The 18,558-nt window shown below is 28.1% G+C and overlaps 2 protein-coding genes across 3 annotated transcripts; one reads left to right on the top strand and one right to left on the bottom strand.

Annotated features, from left to right (window-relative positions):
- Positions 1-903: 903 nt before the first annotated feature.
- On the bottom strand, positions 904-9,282 carry LOC145181458 (alpha-tubulin N-acetyltransferase-like). Of its 2 annotated transcripts, XM_090071709.1 has the most exons (12): positions 9,031-9,169; positions 8,064-8,183; positions 6,831-6,894; positions 4,292-4,377; positions 3,959-4,004; positions 3,496-3,609; positions 3,026-3,127; positions 2,553-2,598; positions 2,248-2,316; positions 1,941-2,109; positions 1,560-1,748; positions 904-1,368 (listed from the first exon to the last, which is right to left on the bottom strand). In XM_090071709.1, exons 3-12 carry the CDS (start codon positions 6,849-6,851, stop codon positions 1,230-1,232), a joined length of 981 nt encoding a protein of 326 aa, XP_089927835.1. In that variant the 5' UTR covers positions 6,852-6,894; positions 8,064-8,183; positions 9,031-9,169; the 3' UTR covers positions 904-1,229. The 2 variants fall into 2 exon arrangements, with proteins under 2 accessions (XP_089927835.1, XP_089927834.1); XM_090071708.1 differs by lacking the exon at positions 8,064-8,183 and having other exon boundaries at positions 9,031-9,282.
- Positions 9,283-11,885: 2,603 nt separating this feature from the next.
- Positions 11,886-16,874, top strand: LOC145180932 (nucleosome assembly protein 1-like 1-A). The gene is made up of 14 exons (XM_080055900.2): positions 11,886-12,023; positions 12,223-12,273; positions 12,439-12,932; positions 13,331-13,417; positions 13,791-13,841; positions 14,268-14,356; positions 14,630-14,700; positions 14,824-14,898; positions 15,429-15,454; positions 15,532-15,606; positions 15,773-15,823; positions 15,939-15,953; positions 16,065-16,142; positions 16,613-16,874. Exons 2-14 carry the CDS (start codon positions 12,240-12,242, stop codon positions 16,640-16,642), a joined length of 1,176 nt encoding a protein of 391 aa, XP_079912026.2. The 5' UTR covers positions 11,886-12,023; positions 12,223-12,239; the 3' UTR covers positions 16,643-16,874.
- The last annotated feature ends 1,684 nt before the right edge of the window (positions 16,875-18,558 follow it).

The raw sequence follows: 18,558 nt of genomic DNA, 5'->3' as shown, positions 1-18,558 counted from the left end.
AAAAAAAAAAAAAATTTATTTGAACGAGCTCCAAAAGTATATTGTGATTTTTCTCCGAAATTTCGTAGTCACGTATAATTACTTTTAATTTTGGAATTAAATATCTCTGTAAAGAATTGTACTCGTCAAATTTCACACAATTTTGTGACTCTTGCTTTTTAATCGAGAAATTAACGTGCTACTATTAATTTTAAAATTCAAAAAGAAAAAAAGGTTGTCGTTATCCAAAAATGAATAATAGAGTTAAATTGTCGTTTCTATGTTTATCTTTTGAAACGAATTTGTTTCTATACGGTTAATATGTAAAAAATATTAACCTCTAAATCTCTATGTGCTAATATGTTTCTACATTTTAACCACATAAAACAAAAAGATTTGCTTTGTACGGTTAATGTTTCTACGTATTAACATATAGAGATTGCAGGCTAGCTGACAAGCGTGTGTAATAGCAGAGCCTGGTAAAAAAACATTTTCAACGCAACCTTTACAGTTATAGCTTTATACATGTGGTATGACTAGATATGATGCATATTCATACTCTTAATAATTTGATATAATCATATTTATACTCTTTAAACTATGTGCTACAGTCTTTGCAAGCTTCCTAAAAGTGGAATAAAAGGAAGAAAAGGCCAACTCTGGGACTACAGTCCTTAGATTAATTTCTGGCCGGAGTAAGTATAACTCCAAAGGCAGACAGTAAGCTATAACGCATGATGACTAACTATACTTTCGTTAGGCAGAAGCAAACCCAAATAATATGGGACTCACCCTCGAACAAAAGGGTCATTAGAAATGCCAAGTAGACGTTAGTAATACTAATCTCCTAATCTCCTAATCTCAGACAGCAGACCTAAATTGTCTTTTTAAACTAGAAAATTGTTAAAAAACAAAAACAAATTATTGCTTTTGTACAAACCGTTTTTAATCCAGTTACAATATCGAAATTTTGGAATGTCATTTAAAAACTTGTAAAATAATTCATAAATATGCAAAATATCAGGCAGTAAAAAGATTTAAATAAAAACAATTATTCTCAATAATCCCAAACACCACAAACATGTGCCTTGAAAGTGAGAAAGAAATCTTCAGTGAGAAAGCATTCACACGAGAACCACTTAAGTAGCACTTTGCTTTGAAGGTGAGAAAGCATTAGTTCACACGAGAATTGCTTAAGTAGCACAGAAAAAGTGCCAATAAAACGAGTGGATGATAACAAGCATTGAGAATCACTTAAACTGAGATTTATACGCGTAATTCTTGGACGGAACACCAAGAACATTCCAGCTTGTACCAAACTCATTTTGACTGATTTTGTTGTTACTCAATATAGCACTGATACTGTAATTCCCATCTGCATTCACATATCTAAAAAGAAGTACCAAAATATATAACAGACATTTTGACTGTTATCATGCAATAACAACAAAGACTTTTAAACGGATTATGAAAAAATACTCTGAGAAAAAAAAAAGAATGGCAATAAGTGAAGACAACAGAGGAAGATCAACACGAGCTTTTCCCGTTTTCAAGTAGAACAAGAAGTTTAGAAAGTTTACTCGTTTTTCTTCGTTTGGTTGGTCCCAGGACTATCTACTGGCGTCACACCGACAGAAGGGGAATGAGCATCATGAAGGTCATGTGACTTAACTCTAGATTCCAGAAGAGAACTGCTTTCGCTCAACATTTGTCTCGGTTTTGTAAGTCCAACTGAGTCTTTCTCTCCGAAAGAATGACGACTATATGTCCTATATAAAAATTTCCTATAGTAATACAGGATTTCATAAACCGATATCCAGTCAAAACAGACAGATAAATGGAATATTGGTAGTTAACAAATAAATAAATACAGATATTCTTCAGTGAAAACATTTTTGTGGAAGAATGTTTAATTGCATAGGCTGCACTATTTCTTCTAATACAACATAATTTAAACTCACCTTTGCTGGAATGTGTCTTTATTCATATAACTTTTGTTTGGAATAAAATCATTCTTTTTAAGAACAACAGATTCGGTATTTTGATACCAAAACTTCTTGGCATTAACATCTGAGTTCAGTGAATTAGAACCATGAAAGAATGAAGACGTTGTAGCTTGGCGGTGTGTTTCTAAACATAAAACTTTATTTAAGTAAAGCTTTTAACCGCTAAAAATACATAAAAATTATTGCTTGGATTAAAAAATTTGCTTATTTACTGTTTAAACTAAATTGACACTCATTATCATAATTATTTGCAGCTAAATACCTTTTGGAGTACCATAATTTCCCAGCGGGGGAGCACTTTTTCTTCTGTTTTTGTCTGATTCTTTCTTGACTGATAGATAAAAAAAGTTTGGAAAAATTAAACAACGAAGAAAATGTTTAAAAGTATTATAAAGCTGAAAAGAACAAAAAAGAAAAAATAACAGAGAACACGAGAAATCAGCAAAAAACTTTGAAAACTGAATTTTCAGGCTTTAAATTAAAGTTGGCTAAAAAGTTATTTTTTGCTAAAAATTTGGATATATACATACTATTCACATAAATACACATTTACAACTAAAAATGAACCTGCAAGATCTAGAAAGAAATCTCTAAAGACAACAAATTTGTTTATCTAAACGAAAAAGATAAATTCTGACATTTACATAAAAAAAAAAAAACGAGAAAAAAAAAGATTTTAAAGTATGTAGCGTAAAAGGTTAGGGTAGGAAATTAATACAAAATAGATTAATGCAAAAATTAAGATTCAGTGAAAAAATGTGGGGCAAGAAAATAAGTAAAACAAAAAAAGAAAATTTAAAGGAAGTGGTAAAACTTAAGTACGCTGGTTATAAATTTAACACAATTTTCATAAAGGTGAATTTTTCAAGTTTTCTAAATTGTATTATTTTTACATCGCGCAGACTTTTTTTTTTTTTTTAAATATTTTCAAATTAAAAAAAAATCATAAAATGCTACAATAAAAAAAGACAAAATAAAACCAAAAGACATAAATCATCAAAAAAGATAAGAAATTTTTTTGTAATAGAAGAATATTTAACCTGATTAATAGGATTTTTTAGTCCAAAGTGCTTTGCAAGAAAGGCAAGCATTTTTTGTGAAGGTCGATCAATTGCAAGTTGATGCACTGATACTTTCTCATTCTAAAGATAGCGTTCTTATTACTATGTAAAACACGTAAAATAAGGAATTTAACCCAAACATAAGAAGAGCACAAACAGGATTGTTAAACTTGTAATTCAATAAAAATTCAATTTAAGTAAAAGGAAAGTTTAAAAAGAATTCTCAGATAACAAGATTAAGAGAGGTTGTTATTTTAAAACATAACCCAACTCTTATTTTCTTAACACTAATCATGGTAAGGTCTGCTTTAATTCCATTAAACAAAACACATTCAATTTAAAAGATTTTTATTTGATATAAGCAAACAATGAATACAATATATTGATATTTTGCATAAAACTTCAGTGTATAATTCTGTACATATATTATACAATTAAATGTTGCATACCTCTAGCATTTGTTGAAATAATTTCTTGCCATAACCACTGCGCTGTTTTGTCTCGTGAATGTAAAAGTCTAAAACACAAAGTGGACGGCATTCGTGCAGCACATCTCTTTCATCCTAAAATTAAAAGGTTTTAAAACTATACTTGCATCATTTTTTGAACCATATATTGAAGGTGTGTTAAGCTGATTTTTTACTCCAAATATTAATGTAAAGTATTTGTGGAGATAATTTGTCTAGATATTTGAAGTGTAGTAATCAAAGCAACTATTGAAGCATTCAAAAATATTTGATCTGTTCCTTTTCAATTTTTTGCATACTGCAATTTTTAGAATATTATAAGGGAACTCCATCAAGTATGAAGGTTTTGAATAAAGAAGAATATTCTTTTAAAAAGAATAAACAAAAAAGTTGAAGTAAGACTTTTTTTATGGCTTAAAAATTGAATAAAAGAAAAAAAACTTACACAAAGAAAAAGCTGCTTGACACCAACTTTTAATAAACCAGCAACACTAAAATGTCACAAAATTATGGAGTCTAATAAAAACTTAAATTATGTCACGCAACAACATACAACTAGCAGTCAACTTTTTAACTAGCTAGGGAATGGTTGGGAGAACTAGGATAGGGGAGATATCCTATGCAACTGAAAAAACTAGCAGTTCTTGCCAACTTCCCTTACAATATTTATTTCTAAAAAGTTGCAGTAAAACTCAAGTTCAACAAATTAATCTATAAGCAAGAACATACAGAATTTCATCTTTCATTTTTTTAAAGTAATTAATATATATTTATATACCTGCTGCCGTCTTTCATTAAATATAAATGCTGATCAGAACATTTGAACTTAAGAAAGCTTGTAACAGCCACATGAAGTTTCTGTGCCTAGCACAAAAAAAAAGATAAAAATAAATAATCTAAATTAGAATTTTGGCTAGTCCTTTTTAAAACAATTTTTGTAGTGTGACAGTTATAATGCTTTAACCAATCTGTTTGCTCTGGCTAGAAAGAACTTCCTATTTGCTTTTAAGACATGTTTAGTTTAAAAAACACTGTTTTGAAATTGAAACATGTATTGTTTATAGAAGACATTCTATCTTTATTTTATTATTAGTTGTAACTGTGATAACGAAATTATCTATTTTGTGAAAATTACCATTGCTAATCACTAATCCTGTAATCATTAACTGAGATTAACAAAGCTTCTACTTTTAAATCTTAATACAGTGTAATAAGGCATATTTAAAATTGTATACAGAAAATTGGAAGGATATTTAGATTAGCTTGAGCTTTTGGTTGTATGATAAAGAGTTAAGTTACAAACTTAACTCTTTAATCATCATCGTGATAAAAGTCACTAAACATGTCTAAAACCTCATCTGATAAAACTTTACCAGATTTAGCAGCTGGCATAGTTAAAACATCATTTGTTACTTTCAGTTTTCATGCTTTCCAAATCAGATGAAACCCAAAAGAATTATGCAGCTTTTTCTCTACTCCAAGAAGGTGGTCTGAATGCTAAAATGTTTTTGTTTTTTTTTTAGAGCTTTTTTCAGAATCTTCTGTAACCTTTTTCACAATATTCTGTAACCTTCTGTAACCCAAATTTTTACCATATTTCTGAATTTTGCTATCTTGTTGGACATCAGTTGGTATTGTTCTTTGAGCAAACTCCAGAAATAATTCACTATGACTTTTCTATTTTTTGGCAAAACTAAATATTAATATGTAAAACTAAAATGCAATATGTAATGATTTTTTTAAATGGTTATATATGCCCAAAAATAAAATGCAAAAAAGGAAACAATAACCTTTTTGTATTATCACCCTCTACCAGATGTTTGAAACTTTAAATTTTTAATTATTTCCTCTAAACATCTACATTTTCAAATATGTTGCACAAGGCAGGATAGTTAAAAACTTTCTAAATACTTGTATTCTTTGTATCAATAATATGCTTGTTTTTACATATGAATATAATAAAAGGTATTTTTAGTTCTTATTGCATAAGTTTTATATAACTTATACCTACTAAATATTTACAAAAGCTCTTGTGCACTGCACATAAGCTTTTGTGAATATTTGCAAGTTACAATATTGTTTTTGTTTTTAAAACAATATTGTAACTTCATGAACTTCTTTCTCACAAATTGGATGATGAGCTTTTCATTACAGACCAAACGGAGGAGAGAAAAATAATTAATTTGAAGTAGCTTCACAGAGACCCACTTCAATAAATATCAAAACAACTAGACTTACAGTTTCAAAAAAGACCAAAAGTGTCACTACTTCCATGGATTTAACATCACAGATAAAGTTAGAGAGAAAACCTAGCTTTAATAATGAAGATTTTGAATTAACAAACTGAGAAGAAAAAATCTGGTTATCAGGTTTTAAATCTGTCGAAAGTTGCCAAAGACTGCAAGAAATGCCATTAGAATGGGAATCAGAAACAAAAGGGTTACATTATTAACACTACCACCAGAATAAACAATTATTTCTGGTAAAAAATAAGTCCCCTTTGTTCATTGATGGAGTCAAGAAACTTATTAATGATCTTGGATGTGGAATGTCCTTTAAACTTCATTTCCTGCATTTTCATATTAACTTTTTTCCAGAAAATCTTGGAACAGTTAGCAACAAGCAAGGAGATCATTTTCACTAGGATATCCAAACAATAGAAACCTGATAACAAAGCTTTTGGAACAAGAGGATGATAGCAGACCTTTATTGGATGCTGTATCAAGATATTCTTGAAGATATACATAAAAGGAAGACAAAAGCTCAAAGATATTAATTAATACTTTCATATTCAATGTAAATATTTAACTCAACTTTGTTTAATTTTAAAATATATAAAGTATTATTTCAATTTTAAGATATAAATATTATTATTCTCAGGCTTTTGAGAAAATAGGAGGTCCAGTTCATGTTAAATCTATTTGAAAATATATTAGACTACATCACGCTACTTTTTTAAATGGGTGCTTAAGGTACCGCATTATAATTTGCTCATTTATATTTATGTTTTGGTCTAGTACCGTTTCTTCATTGTTTGTTTATATAGTCTGTCACAAAATCTGCCATTTTGGGTGATTTATATTAAATTTTACAATTCGTGATTAATTCACTTGATAAACTTAGCATCGTAGTAAAGATTCCACATGTTTTAAATCATGCTTGCCTAATCTCTATAATATACTGCGTAGTAAATGTCAATTCAAACTGAAATAAATTTCATTATTATTTATGCTTTTCAAAAATTACAATGTAGTATACAATACAATATGGAGAATAAAGAGTAGTTTAATTTCAGCACTTAGATCAATCTCACTCACTTTTCCAGATGCAATACCCATTTCATCAATTATCTTTCCCAAATGCTCATAATATTGGTTTTGTCTGATAAATATAAAAAATATAAATGTATGATGATATACTAATAAGACCTTTGATAAAAATAAATTCGTAAGTTGTTATATGACATAACTTAAAGGGATTATAACCCCCTTAAGACTTAAGGCAATATAACCCCCTGAACGCATTGGATTGGCGGATGAAATTAATCGGCTTATGATAGAGTATAAGAGCAGTGCACTAATCCATTCAGTTCAGAACCGTGTTCGACACCACTCTGCCCTGCGGAAGCCCTGCCGGATTTGAAGAAAACAAAATGGCCGTCTCTTCCACAACGACTACATTATTTTTATCACAGCCGCCTTTAACATAGCAAAAATCTAAAGCCTTCATGACATCTTCTTCAGTCATTGAATCATCCGCCATTTTGTTTTCTTCGAATCCGGCAGGGCTTCCGCAGGGCAGAGTGGTGTCGAACACGGTTCTGAACTGAATGGATTAGTGCACTGCTCTTATACTCTATCATAAGCCGATTAATTTCATCCGCCAATCCAATGCGTTCAGGGGGTTATATTGCCTTGAGTCTTAAGGGGGTTATAATCCCTTTAAGTTATGTCATATAACAACTTACGGATTTATTTTTATCAAAGGTCTTATTAGTATATCATCAAATGTATGTATGTATAAAGTAAACAAAAAGTTAAAAAAAAAATTTATAACTAAATCAAATAATACATAAAATGGAACATTTATATCAAAAAAGAAATTTATTACCTAGCTATTACATAAAAATGTATTATATAAAAATGTATAACTAAATTGCTGAAAGCCTCATGGTTAGAAACTGGAAATAGTACAATCTAGAGTGTGAGTGACTTAAACCAAATATATTTTTTTCAAAAAGTTTAAGCTTTGTTTTACTTTGATTCTCTCATTCGCTTTTATCATACAAAAGCATTATATTTCAACAAACCAATAATTGTTTTGTTAAAATTACTGATTTTTTTAAGCCTATATATGACCACAATTATTTCTTAAATAATAAAATTAGTTTACCATTCAACTGTGTAAGTATGTTTTATTTACTTATTCTGAAATAAGTACTAATCATTAAAAATAAAAATCTTTTCAGGTAAAGTTTTTCTACCAATTTATTAAAATCATTTTTTTTTTTTTACTTAATGTCATGAATACTAGAAATCAAATTTGATTACTTCAAAAGTTGCAGCTTTCCTCCAAAGAATAGATGCTATTAATACTTATGTATCATTGCAAAAAGATGAAGGAGACACTCTGCCACTGCAAAATATTCGGATATGAAATGGTAAACCTACCTATAATGACAAATGAAAGTATTAAAGCAAACATACAAAAGATGCAATAATACTAAAGCCTGAAAAAAGGAAAACCAAGAAACCAGTTACTCTACAATATAGTAACATGGGGTCAAGAGTAGCTCTTAAGAAACAAGGAAATGATTTTAGATTTAAACCTTCAGGTGTCCTTCATCATGCCAGGTAGAAAGCAAAAGACAATGTTAAAGTAGGAAGATGATAAATTTAAAGGAATAAGAGATATTTTTTGGTATCTATTGTTAACCAATGCTGCATTGGCTTTTTTTGATTAACATATCAATTTTTTTTTTAAAAAAAAGTCTATTTTGATTTGTCTCATGTATTAATTTGGTAGATGACACTGCAGAGAAAGGATTTGCCTTAAATTTGCATTGAAGGGAATAGCCTTAAAGTTGCCTTAGAGAGATTTGCTGTAAAATTGCATTAAAACATTAAGTGAATCAGTCAAGGATGAATAACAAAATAAATTTCTATTAAAACTATTGAACACCACATGAAACAGTCACATATATTATTGCTAAGTTTCATCACAATTTCTTTTATGCTTTGATCACAAAAGGCATAATAGTTATTTTAGTTTAAAATAAATTTAAATACTGCAAATCAGGTTAAGTTTTATATTATTTTTAGCCCACAAAATGATATGTTTATTGTATATTTAATTGATATAACTAATTGATTTACTTTTTAAAGCATAAAAATTTATTCAAAACCTTAAAAATAAATGATTTTTTGGAAAAAAAATTTCCTATGATACATTAAAAACACATTTGATGCTCACTAAATGATATCAAAAATTTATCTTAAAAAAACAAATACAATATACCTATTATTATTTGGTAAGAAATGCGAACTGCTGGAGTCAGTAACATCTGAACTTGAAATTACAGTAATTGAGTTTGGTAATACTATATTAACATCAAACAAAAATTCCATCACATTGTCAAATACAACAAATTAATACATTTATATAAATATATATAAGCATTTTACATATATATATATATGAATGTATATTGTTTCCTTTTTTTTTACTATCCAAACTATTAAAATCTGAAAATATAGAAATGCAGAATCAAAATACTATTACAGGAAAACCAACTACTAAATTAAAGAAAAAGTAAATTTTGTAAAACAGGCATTGATCATAAACTTTCATTGAAATTTATAAGTTAAAAAGAAAAGGAGAGAGATTAAGATATTTAGCAGATTAACATATTATCATTCCACCATTTGTACTTAAATAGTTGCAGTTAACTTTATTCTTATCCTTTATAAGTTTTTCTTTATGAATATGTAAATCTTATTTATTTATTTTTACTTGTGTATACATAAAAGCTAAAGAAATACATATTATTTTATATTCTGATATTAGGGCTTTCACGGTTTTATATTCGTATATAAAACCGTGAAAGCGGAAATATCAGAGCAGAATTAAAAAAAAAACATTCCAAAAATTTTGGGCTCAGAGAAAAAAAAAATTCATATCAACAATTTTATGAGGTAGAGGATATATATATATATATATATATATATATATATATATATATATATATATATATATATATATATATATATATATATATATATATATATATATATATATATATATATATATATATATATATATATATATATATATATATATATATATATATATATATGCACTCATCAGTGCTATCGTTTAATCTCGTAGATATTGTCATACTCATATTTGCAGTTGCTTAGTTAACTAAAAGTATAATAAGTACTAATCTCACGGTTGACGAAATCTCAGCAAAATAAAGTTTTCTAAAGTTCAATTAAACATCTGTTGAAAGAAATAACGCGGATTTGACAAATTTATCTGGGACTGGTATGGGATTTGATGTCAGTGATAGTGTAGTGGCGCCAATCGCAAAAAGCAAACAGATCTCATACCCTTGCGCAGAACCATACTATGTTCTACATACATATAAACCATACAATATTCTCCGAAAAAATAGACCCTTTACCATTTTATTTTCTGCATTCTGCTTAAAATCAATTTGAAAAACAAAAGCTCAATAAGAAAAGTAGTTGATACGTTACAAGCTAAAAAAGATAAAGATGCGAAATTAAAGAAAGCATCGTAAAAAACTAAAAAGATGGCAGATGTTTTTAATAGCAGCAGGGTGTTGGTTCCAATTGAACTTGAAGCACAACATCCTTTTGTATAGCAAATTCCTCATATAATATAGGGCAAATAGATGTTGTTGTAGAAACTCTAAGAGAATATTACATCCAAAATGGTTTCTCCATCTGTCAGCATGTAGATGCTGATTTCCAAGCAACGAATATGAAATGCCCTGGTGGTACTTTTAAAAGATAGTTCTCTAAAATGTTGTAATTTCTTGAACAGACAGATTGTGAAATTGTCAGAAAAGAACTGAAAATCTTTTAAATAAATATTTCTCTAAAAAAAAGTAAACTTTATTTAGAATTATTTTCTATGAAGTAAGACATTCGTAATGAAGAAACTTATTGTAGAATAAACTTTGATTTCAAAGGTTTTATGGTGTAAGAATGGCTTACACTGAAGGTTATTCCCAAAAATGAAACTGCTTTTTAGTTTAATATCGAATTGTTAGAATTTTATCAAATTGCTTATGGAACTGTTTTTTCAGAGTAAAGAAGTAATTGGTTAAAAGATTCGTACTTAATTTTTAGTAATTTTCAGATTTGTTGCAAACATCGTTCGAGGAAACAAAAACACAAAAAAATTATTTAATTAATTGTTAATTTTTTAAATTACGTATTGTTAACTAATAAGTATAACTCCAACTCATTTATTACTTTCAGGTTCAGATGAAATTGGAAGTCTCTTGAATGATGGTTTAAAAAAAATTAGACTTAGGTCCTGCAACTTCATCAACTTTAATAGTCTGAATCAGATCGGGAAAAAACAGGGTCAGCGGGTGGAAAGGGACGCTGTAGCGGTTTTTTACTTTAAAAGGGATCTTGCTTTTTATTTCTATTAAAATCTGACTTTTTTAAAAACAATAATTCCTACTTCAGAATATTTAATTTACATAATAAAGTTTACCAAAGCATTTGTTGGAGAATCAACATTTTTGGCAAATTTTCACGAAAATCCGTTAAAAATGTAAACACGCGTTTTTTATGAACTAAAACCATCTTTTTACAAACCCGCACATCTTTAGTGAGAAAATACCGTTGTTTTTTTTTTTTTCAGTGATTTAGTACTTGAGACTCTAGATGTCAGAATGATGATTTTTAATCTATTCAGTTTGACAAAATGATTTTTGTAAAATGATAATGTATGTTAACCTTTTAACATTTACGCTTTTTAATCTTTACTACTGTCCCAAATTAGTGACTATATAATCCAGGCCATACATTTTTTGACTTTTCACTCCATAAAAGACTAAAAGTTTAGAAAAACCTTTGCCTATGTGCTATCCTAAACTTTGACAAAGCAACTATAAATTCTACCGAAAATAACCTTATTGAAAAATAACGTAACCAATTGGTTTACAATAACGTAATTTTTATTAACCAATTATTTAAAAATTAATTGATATAAAAGATCACTTCAAGTAATAAAAGATTACGCCGTTAACTCAACCTCCTTCCTCCCCTTTTTTATCATTATTTTTATCCTAATACTTAAAGAATGAGGAGTAATGTCTACAATACGACGCAATGTTTTTGACCTGAGCGCGAATGATTGACGCATGCGTTCTTAAGCAGAAGCGTGATCACATCTTTCTCTTAAAAACACTGTAAGTTGGACAGAAGGTTAGGCTAATCGACTCCACTTTTGTCTACAGGTGTCAGGTAAATACTCTATAAATGGAAAATAAATTCAAAGATTTAATTTGATGATTTTTAGAAGTTTATATAAAAGCTCAAGGGAAAAACGCATGCAAAGTAGATAGGCTTCACTTCACATTCGCTATATGCATAGTTGCTTTTGTATTTTTGGATAGTAATCGAATTAATCTTTGTTGATTTTAGCTTTTTTTTTTTTTTTTAGATACATTCATCAACAGTATGTCTTCTGAAACGAGGCAGGATGCTGGAGAAGGTATACATAGTACACTAATACAATGCAGCTTGTAATACAACATTTTTACTAATACAATGCAGCTTGTAATACAGCATTTTTTCATGTTGAAAGTATTTATCAAGCTTTAAACTGCCTTTTAAGTATTTAATTTTTTTATTTAAACTCTTAAATTAAATTTTTCAGGCTTTAATACTGAAGAGATATTGAAAAATCCGCAACTCTTAGCAGCTGTCCAAGCTCAACTCAATGGACTTGTAGGAGAAGGAACAGGCTATATAGAAACTTTGCCAAATTGTGTAAAGCGGAGAATTAATGCTTTAAAAAACATTCAGGTTGAATTTGCAAAAGTTGAAGGAAAGTTTTATGAAGAAGCTCATTTGTTAGAAATGAAGTATGCTGAGCTCTTTAAGCCACTCTATGAAAAACGAAAGGACATTGTAAATGCTTCATATGAACCTACTGAAGAAGAATCTAAATGGGTTGAACCAGGTGAAGAAGATGTTGTTGAAGAAGCAGAGGAGAAGAATGTAGCAGAAAATCCAAAAGAAAAATCTGAGGAAGAAAAATTAGCTGAAAAGGTTTTATCTAGCCTAAAAGTAGATGAAAATACAAAAGGAATTCCGGAATTTTGGTTGACTGCAATGAAAAATGTTGAAATACTTAGTGAAATGATTCAGGTAAACATTTATGCTTAATAAGGCTTCAAGTATTGGAGCTCATAAAGTATGGATAAATACTAAGTTTGAAAAATCTTAATCAGTGTTTAGCTCTATAACTATTTTTTGTATGATTTTTTCTTAGAATTGTTAACTTCACTCATAGTTGTAAGGATGGTAAAATTGCCACAGAGTTGTGTTGTGTTTTAAATTTTTTAAGCTAACATTAAAACATGGTTTCACTTAATCATGAGTGTTCTCATCTGACTTGTGTTTACATCTTTTTTTTTTTTTAAATGGCACCTCTTACAATTGATTAATAAACCATTGTATTTTTCGCCACAAATTATTTTTCAATGTGTTAGAAATTTTCTTTATGGTGTGGTAATTTCTGATCAGGAAAAAAAATTTTTTTGTAGGAGCATGATGAACCTATTTTAAAACACCTCATCGATATTAGACTTATTTTTACTGGCAAAAAAGATGACTCTGATGATTCAGGGATGGTATGGAATATATAATAATATTGGAGATTATTATATATATGTAATATATATAAGTGAATATATTTATTGTATATATTTAAAAGTTGTTAAGTTTTTTGAATTTGTCATGCCAAGTGTTCATGCCTAGTATATCTTAAATCTTTAAATATTGTTAAAAACCTGTCTATATGTTAAGTATTCTTTTGCTTGTTTATTTCATCATATCCTTTTTATAATTAAAAAAAAAAAAAAAAATGCAGGAATTTGCATCAACTGTGAAAGGATATATTACAATATAATAATATGTGGAAATAAAGTTTTAGACTGATGTAAGGTCTCAACATTTAAGAAACTTAACTCACAATTTGAAAAGTATTTTTAATGTATTTTTCAGGGTTTTGTTCTGGAGTTTGTCTTTTCACCAAATGAATATTTCACAAATAATGTAAGTTATTTAATTAATTTTTTGATAAGTCATGATTTAAAAAATGCTATATAAAATGTATAAATCTCAGCTGCTTGACATGAATAAACATGCACTGACATTTTTGGCTTATGCCCTTTTTACTTCATGGTATACACAAAATCCTTAAGAGTTAGTAACCTGAATTTTTACTCAGTTATTTTAATCAATGTTTGTATTAATTTAAAAATAGATCTTACAGCTATTATTCCAAATTAATTGATCTATTTTTCTATGAACATTAAGTCCTCATTATAAAGGATACAAGATATGTGTCAATATTCACAATTTTGAATCATCCATAAATACTTAATGAGTGCTATTGTAAATATTTTAAGGTTGATAATAATTTTAAATTCTTAACAAATCAGCTTAAACAAATTCAATTTAGGATAATTTTTTTCTCAGGTTTTAACAAAAACATACAAAATGAAATCAGAGCCTGATGCAGATGATCCATTTTCATTTGAGGGACCAGATATTGTATCTTCTACAGGGTAATGTTTACTTTATGGCAGTTTATAGCTTTTGTGGTACCTTAAGAGAAAAATTCTGTTCTCATCAGTTATTAAAAGCTTCTTTTATGGGACAATACTTAATGAATTGAAATTAAGATTAGTTAAAATATGTATAGAGATTGTATTGTAGTACTTTCCTGATCAAACTGAGTGTTTAAAATTTATTAAAATGATTAAATTATTTACTTTTAATTCATTATTAACTTATATTTATGATAATTGAATTTTTTTTTTTTTTTTTTTTTTTTATAGTTGTAAAATTGACTGGAATCCAGGCAAAAATGTTACTCAAAAGCAGGTTAAAAAGAAGCAGAAACATAAGGGTAATTCATTAATGTTTCAATGAAATTGAATTTTTCCCCATTTTAACAAAAAAATTTATTTACATTTTTTTTTTAATTTTATTTTGCAATTGATTTCTATCTGAGGTTGATTATTTTTTTAAGGGCGAGGTCAAACACGAATTGTTACTAAAACTGTACAAACTGATTCATTCTTTAACTTCTTTGACCCTCCAGAAGGTAGTTTATTTATTTTTAATTAAAATAGTTTAATATAACTTGGTGAAATAAATCTCTGTTTACAATAAATATGATATTCAAATTTGTCACTTTTCAAAAGGCTCTGTTGTATTGAAAAAAAAGTTGCTTGAGTGTTATTGATTACTTCAATTAAATCTAAGGAAACATTTCATATAATTTATTAAATACAGGATAGATAATACTTGATTCAAGCTATGTTATCAAATCTTAAGTTAATTTACAGGTCAAGCTACTAGGAAGTTTCCAATAACATAAATTGTGCTTTAAATTTCCAAATTCTTAAAAACGCTCAATGACATTGGTTTATAACACCCACAACTTTTAACACTTTTTGTATAATTGTGATTTTTTTTTTTTTTTAAATCTTCGGAACTATTAATATTGATTGTAAAAGTAATTATTTTAAAAAATTATTAATATTTATATTACATCAACTCTGATATAATATAGATATTAATAATGGTCTGAGCAGCTTTAAAGGTATATATTGATTTTTTCTATGTTTTTAGTACCTGAAGAAGAGGAAGATGAGCTGGTAAAAACTTTTTCAAAAAATTATTACTAGATTGTAATATTGTTTATATTCTTTATTTGTTTATTTTTTTGTTTTAGGATGAAGAAACTGAAGCTATCCTTGCTGCTGATTTTGAAATTGGTCATTTTTTCAGAGAAAGGTTGATTCCTAAAGTAAGTTAAATTTTTTTTCCAGATGTAGAGTGATTAACACCAAATATCCAGGATAAGGTTTATTTTGATTATTGGTGAATTGTTTGATTTAAATTGTTAATTTATGTTTTATTAGGTTTTTATATTTATTTTAAATTTCTTGTATTTCATTTTTAAATTCTTGTAGGCTGTTTTGTATTTTACTGGAGAAGCTATAGAAGAAGATAGTGATGATGAAGTATTGATAAATTGTTTTAAAATTTTTTAAAAAAAAAAATTGTCAGCTATTAAAATCTTTTTAAAAGTTTTAAAAAATTCAAGTTTTTCACGTTATGGTACTTTTTATTTTTTAGTTTGAGGACGAAGAGGTTAGTATGATATTGTTTCTGCTGACTTGTTGTCAATAAATAACTGATGATATGTTTTGATATTATCAATTAAATATAGTGTGTTTATTAAACGCTTAAAACTCTTTTTAGGGTGACGATGAGAATGAAAACGATGACGATGAAGACGACGACGATGAAAATGATCCCGACTTTAAACCTGCTGCAGGGGTAGGTTTAATCTTATTATCTTTATTTAGATTAACTAGACAGAATAATCGTCGCATTACAATACTAAACAAAGCATCGGCGTTATTTTTTATTTAAAATTTGTAAAAATAAGTTTTCATAGCCATTCTATGCAATGTCTTGAAAGATTGAGACAAAATTAGGTATGCGAGGTACCGCAATTTTTTTTTTTTTTTCGGAATTTTATAGTTTTGTGTTCTAACTATATGAATTAATGAATTATTTAAATTTGATTTTTTTCAAATGACAAGTATAGAAGTACTTTACTCGTTATTAATCGTTAATAACCGGAAAAACCGAACGACGGTGCTTAACTTGAACGGACAATCTTTTCGCCATATCATGTTCAAGTTTTCTTTCCTGTCTAGATTAAATTTTTTTATTTTAATATGAACAAACAAATTTGGTTTTATTTTGTAAACTGTTAACTTGCGAACTGTTTTTACTTCCAGGATAAACCACAAGAATGCAAGCAGCAATAAGTGTTCGATGTTTCACACGTTCATGCTACTCAAATAACGCTATTAAGGCGTTTCGTTGTTCACGTATCATGAAATTATTTGATAAAGCCTGTTGTAAAAAGAAATTTTCTTTTGCGTGCCAAACGAAGATCCAATTCGATCATTTTTTTACGACGTTTTAATTAAAAACCTCAAAAATTTAATTTAAATTAAATACAACAACAATTGATAAATTTATCAAGTTACACTGAAATTGAGTATTATTTAATAATCCAATAAATCAAAGTTAGAATGGCTTTCAATAATTCCTCTTACATAAATAACAAGGTGAAGTTGAAATTTCGAAGATTCTACTAAACGATGATTAATCAATAAGCTCGTTTTTTCTTTTTTACTCATTTGTTTCATATCTTTGAATAAAATGGCGACCCTCAAAAGTTTTTTTTATAAAAAAAAACAAAAACCCAGCAACATCCATTTAATAATTAAGATAGCATCTGTGTAATGAAGTTTTGCTAATATTTTTCGTATTAAAAATAACATAAAAAAAATTACAGTTTGCTTTTGAAAAAATGTTAAGAATTAAGCATAATTTGTTAGAAAGAAATCAGACAGCGAAATAGAAAGGTTTATCAACCGTGTTTGTTAGGCCGTTTCAGTTTCTAATGAATTTAAATGGCCAGTTTAAAGCTCTCTCGTTTAACAAAACATCTTTTGTCATAAACGAAACGTCTAATGGAATTAATCTATAATCCCTCTTGAGTTGCTCGAGTGCTAAAAAAAAGCATGTTAAAAAATCTAACGCTTTAATAATTTCTCTATAGAAAATTTAATTTGTTTATCGAGTAATTTGGTTGTTGCACAGTGGGCTTAAGTCTAGACAACTTTTATCCTATATTGGTTTAAACTTGAGACAAAAAAAAAAATTAAGAAAATAAAAGATCAATTATTGCAGTCTGAAAGTAAAAAGATTTAAGCTGCGATTGTTTTCTTCAGGTGTTTTTCTTCGGATGTAATTACACCCAAAGAAAAGCACCTCATGCTCGCCACTATACGAAATGTCGTAATTGATTGTATAACCTCATAGTTTTCAGGCGTTAGTTTAAAATTTCAACAAACTTAGACATGTTCAAAAAATTCAGTAGGAGGTGAGGAAAGACAATTTCTTGTCGAATTCCTAAAAACTTATTAAATTTATTTCTTCTAAAAACCTACTAAAACTATTTCTTCTATAATAAGTTCTGTAGAAATGTCTTTCTACATAACTGTTCAAATGCTGGATGATGCTATCACCGACCGGTTAGCTAAACAAAGTGGTTTTAATACAACAGGATTAATATCCAGCAGTTAGCTAATTTAACTGTTGTCTGATTTTCAGCAACAGTACCCAATTTTTGCTCACTAGTTCAAAAATAACTCAACTTCTTTAGTCGTTTTTAACTAAGTCGTTTAGCATTTTTAGATATAGAAGAAAACCCTCTTCATATTTTTTGTTGCGGAAGACGTTTTTATCTTGGTTCTCTTTTATTCCTTCACCGTTTTGAATTTGAGTTTACAATAAGTTTGAAACGTGGACGATTGGGCTTCTTCGTACTCCTATTAAAGTATTTATTCACATTTAGGAAAAGTCTGTATCATTTTTTGAACGTGTCTATTTATACTTAGGTATAATTGTCTCAAAGGTTGTTGTGTTTCAAACGCCTTTTGTCTGATTTTTTCAATTGCTTACAGATGATTGAATTCATCAAATTTAGCACCTTATGTGGGGTTTTTTAAGTCTGTTGTTGTGTCAATTTTCGCATTTTCATGATACATTTCATCATGTTTGAGCTTGAGATAAATAAAAATTTGGACACCTTAAGTGTTGGGCTTGCAAACTTGCCAAGTTATTTTCACTTCACAAAAAGACATTCTCTTAAAGTATCATCATCTGATTA

The sequence above is a fragment of the Hydra viridissima genome, unplaced genomic scaffold, assembly GCF_058129835.1.
Source record: "Hydra viridissima isolate aposymbiotic clone 2 unplaced genomic scaffold, HvirCarnegie_v1 scaffold_14, whole genome shotgun sequence".
NCBI lineage: Eukaryota > Metazoa > Cnidaria > Hydrozoa > Anthoathecata > Hydridae > Hydra > Hydra viridissima.
Note: the sequence above shows the minus strand (reverse complement) of the source record. Positions and strands in the feature narration are given on the sequence as shown.

Excerpts from the sequence above, each read along its gene's own strand:
- LOC145181458 (XM_090071708.1), bottom strand. The coding sequence starts at position 9,140 with ATGGAATTTTTGTTTGATGTTAATATAGTATTACCAAACTCAATTACT. Across the intron at positions 6,895-9,030 it reads TTCTTACCAAATAATAATAG|ACAAAACCAATATTATGAGC; the intron begins GTATATTGTATT and ends TATATTTATCAG. Across the intron at positions 3,128-3,495 it reads TATTTCAACAAATGCTAGAG|AATGAGAAAGTATCAGTGCA; the intron begins GTATGCAACATT and ends CGCTATCTTTAG.
- LOC145180932 (XM_080055900.2), top strand. The coding sequence starts at position 12,240 with ATGTCTTCTGAAACGAGGCAGGATGCTGGAGAAG. Across the intron at positions 12,933-13,330 it reads TACTTAGTGAAATGATTCAG|GAGCATGATGAACCTATTTT; the intron begins GTAAACATTTAT and ends ATTTTTTTGTAG. Across the intron at positions 13,418-13,790 it reads ACTCTGATGATTCAGGGATG|GGTTTTGTTCTGGAGTTTGT; the intron begins GTATGGAATATA and ends TGTATTTTTCAG.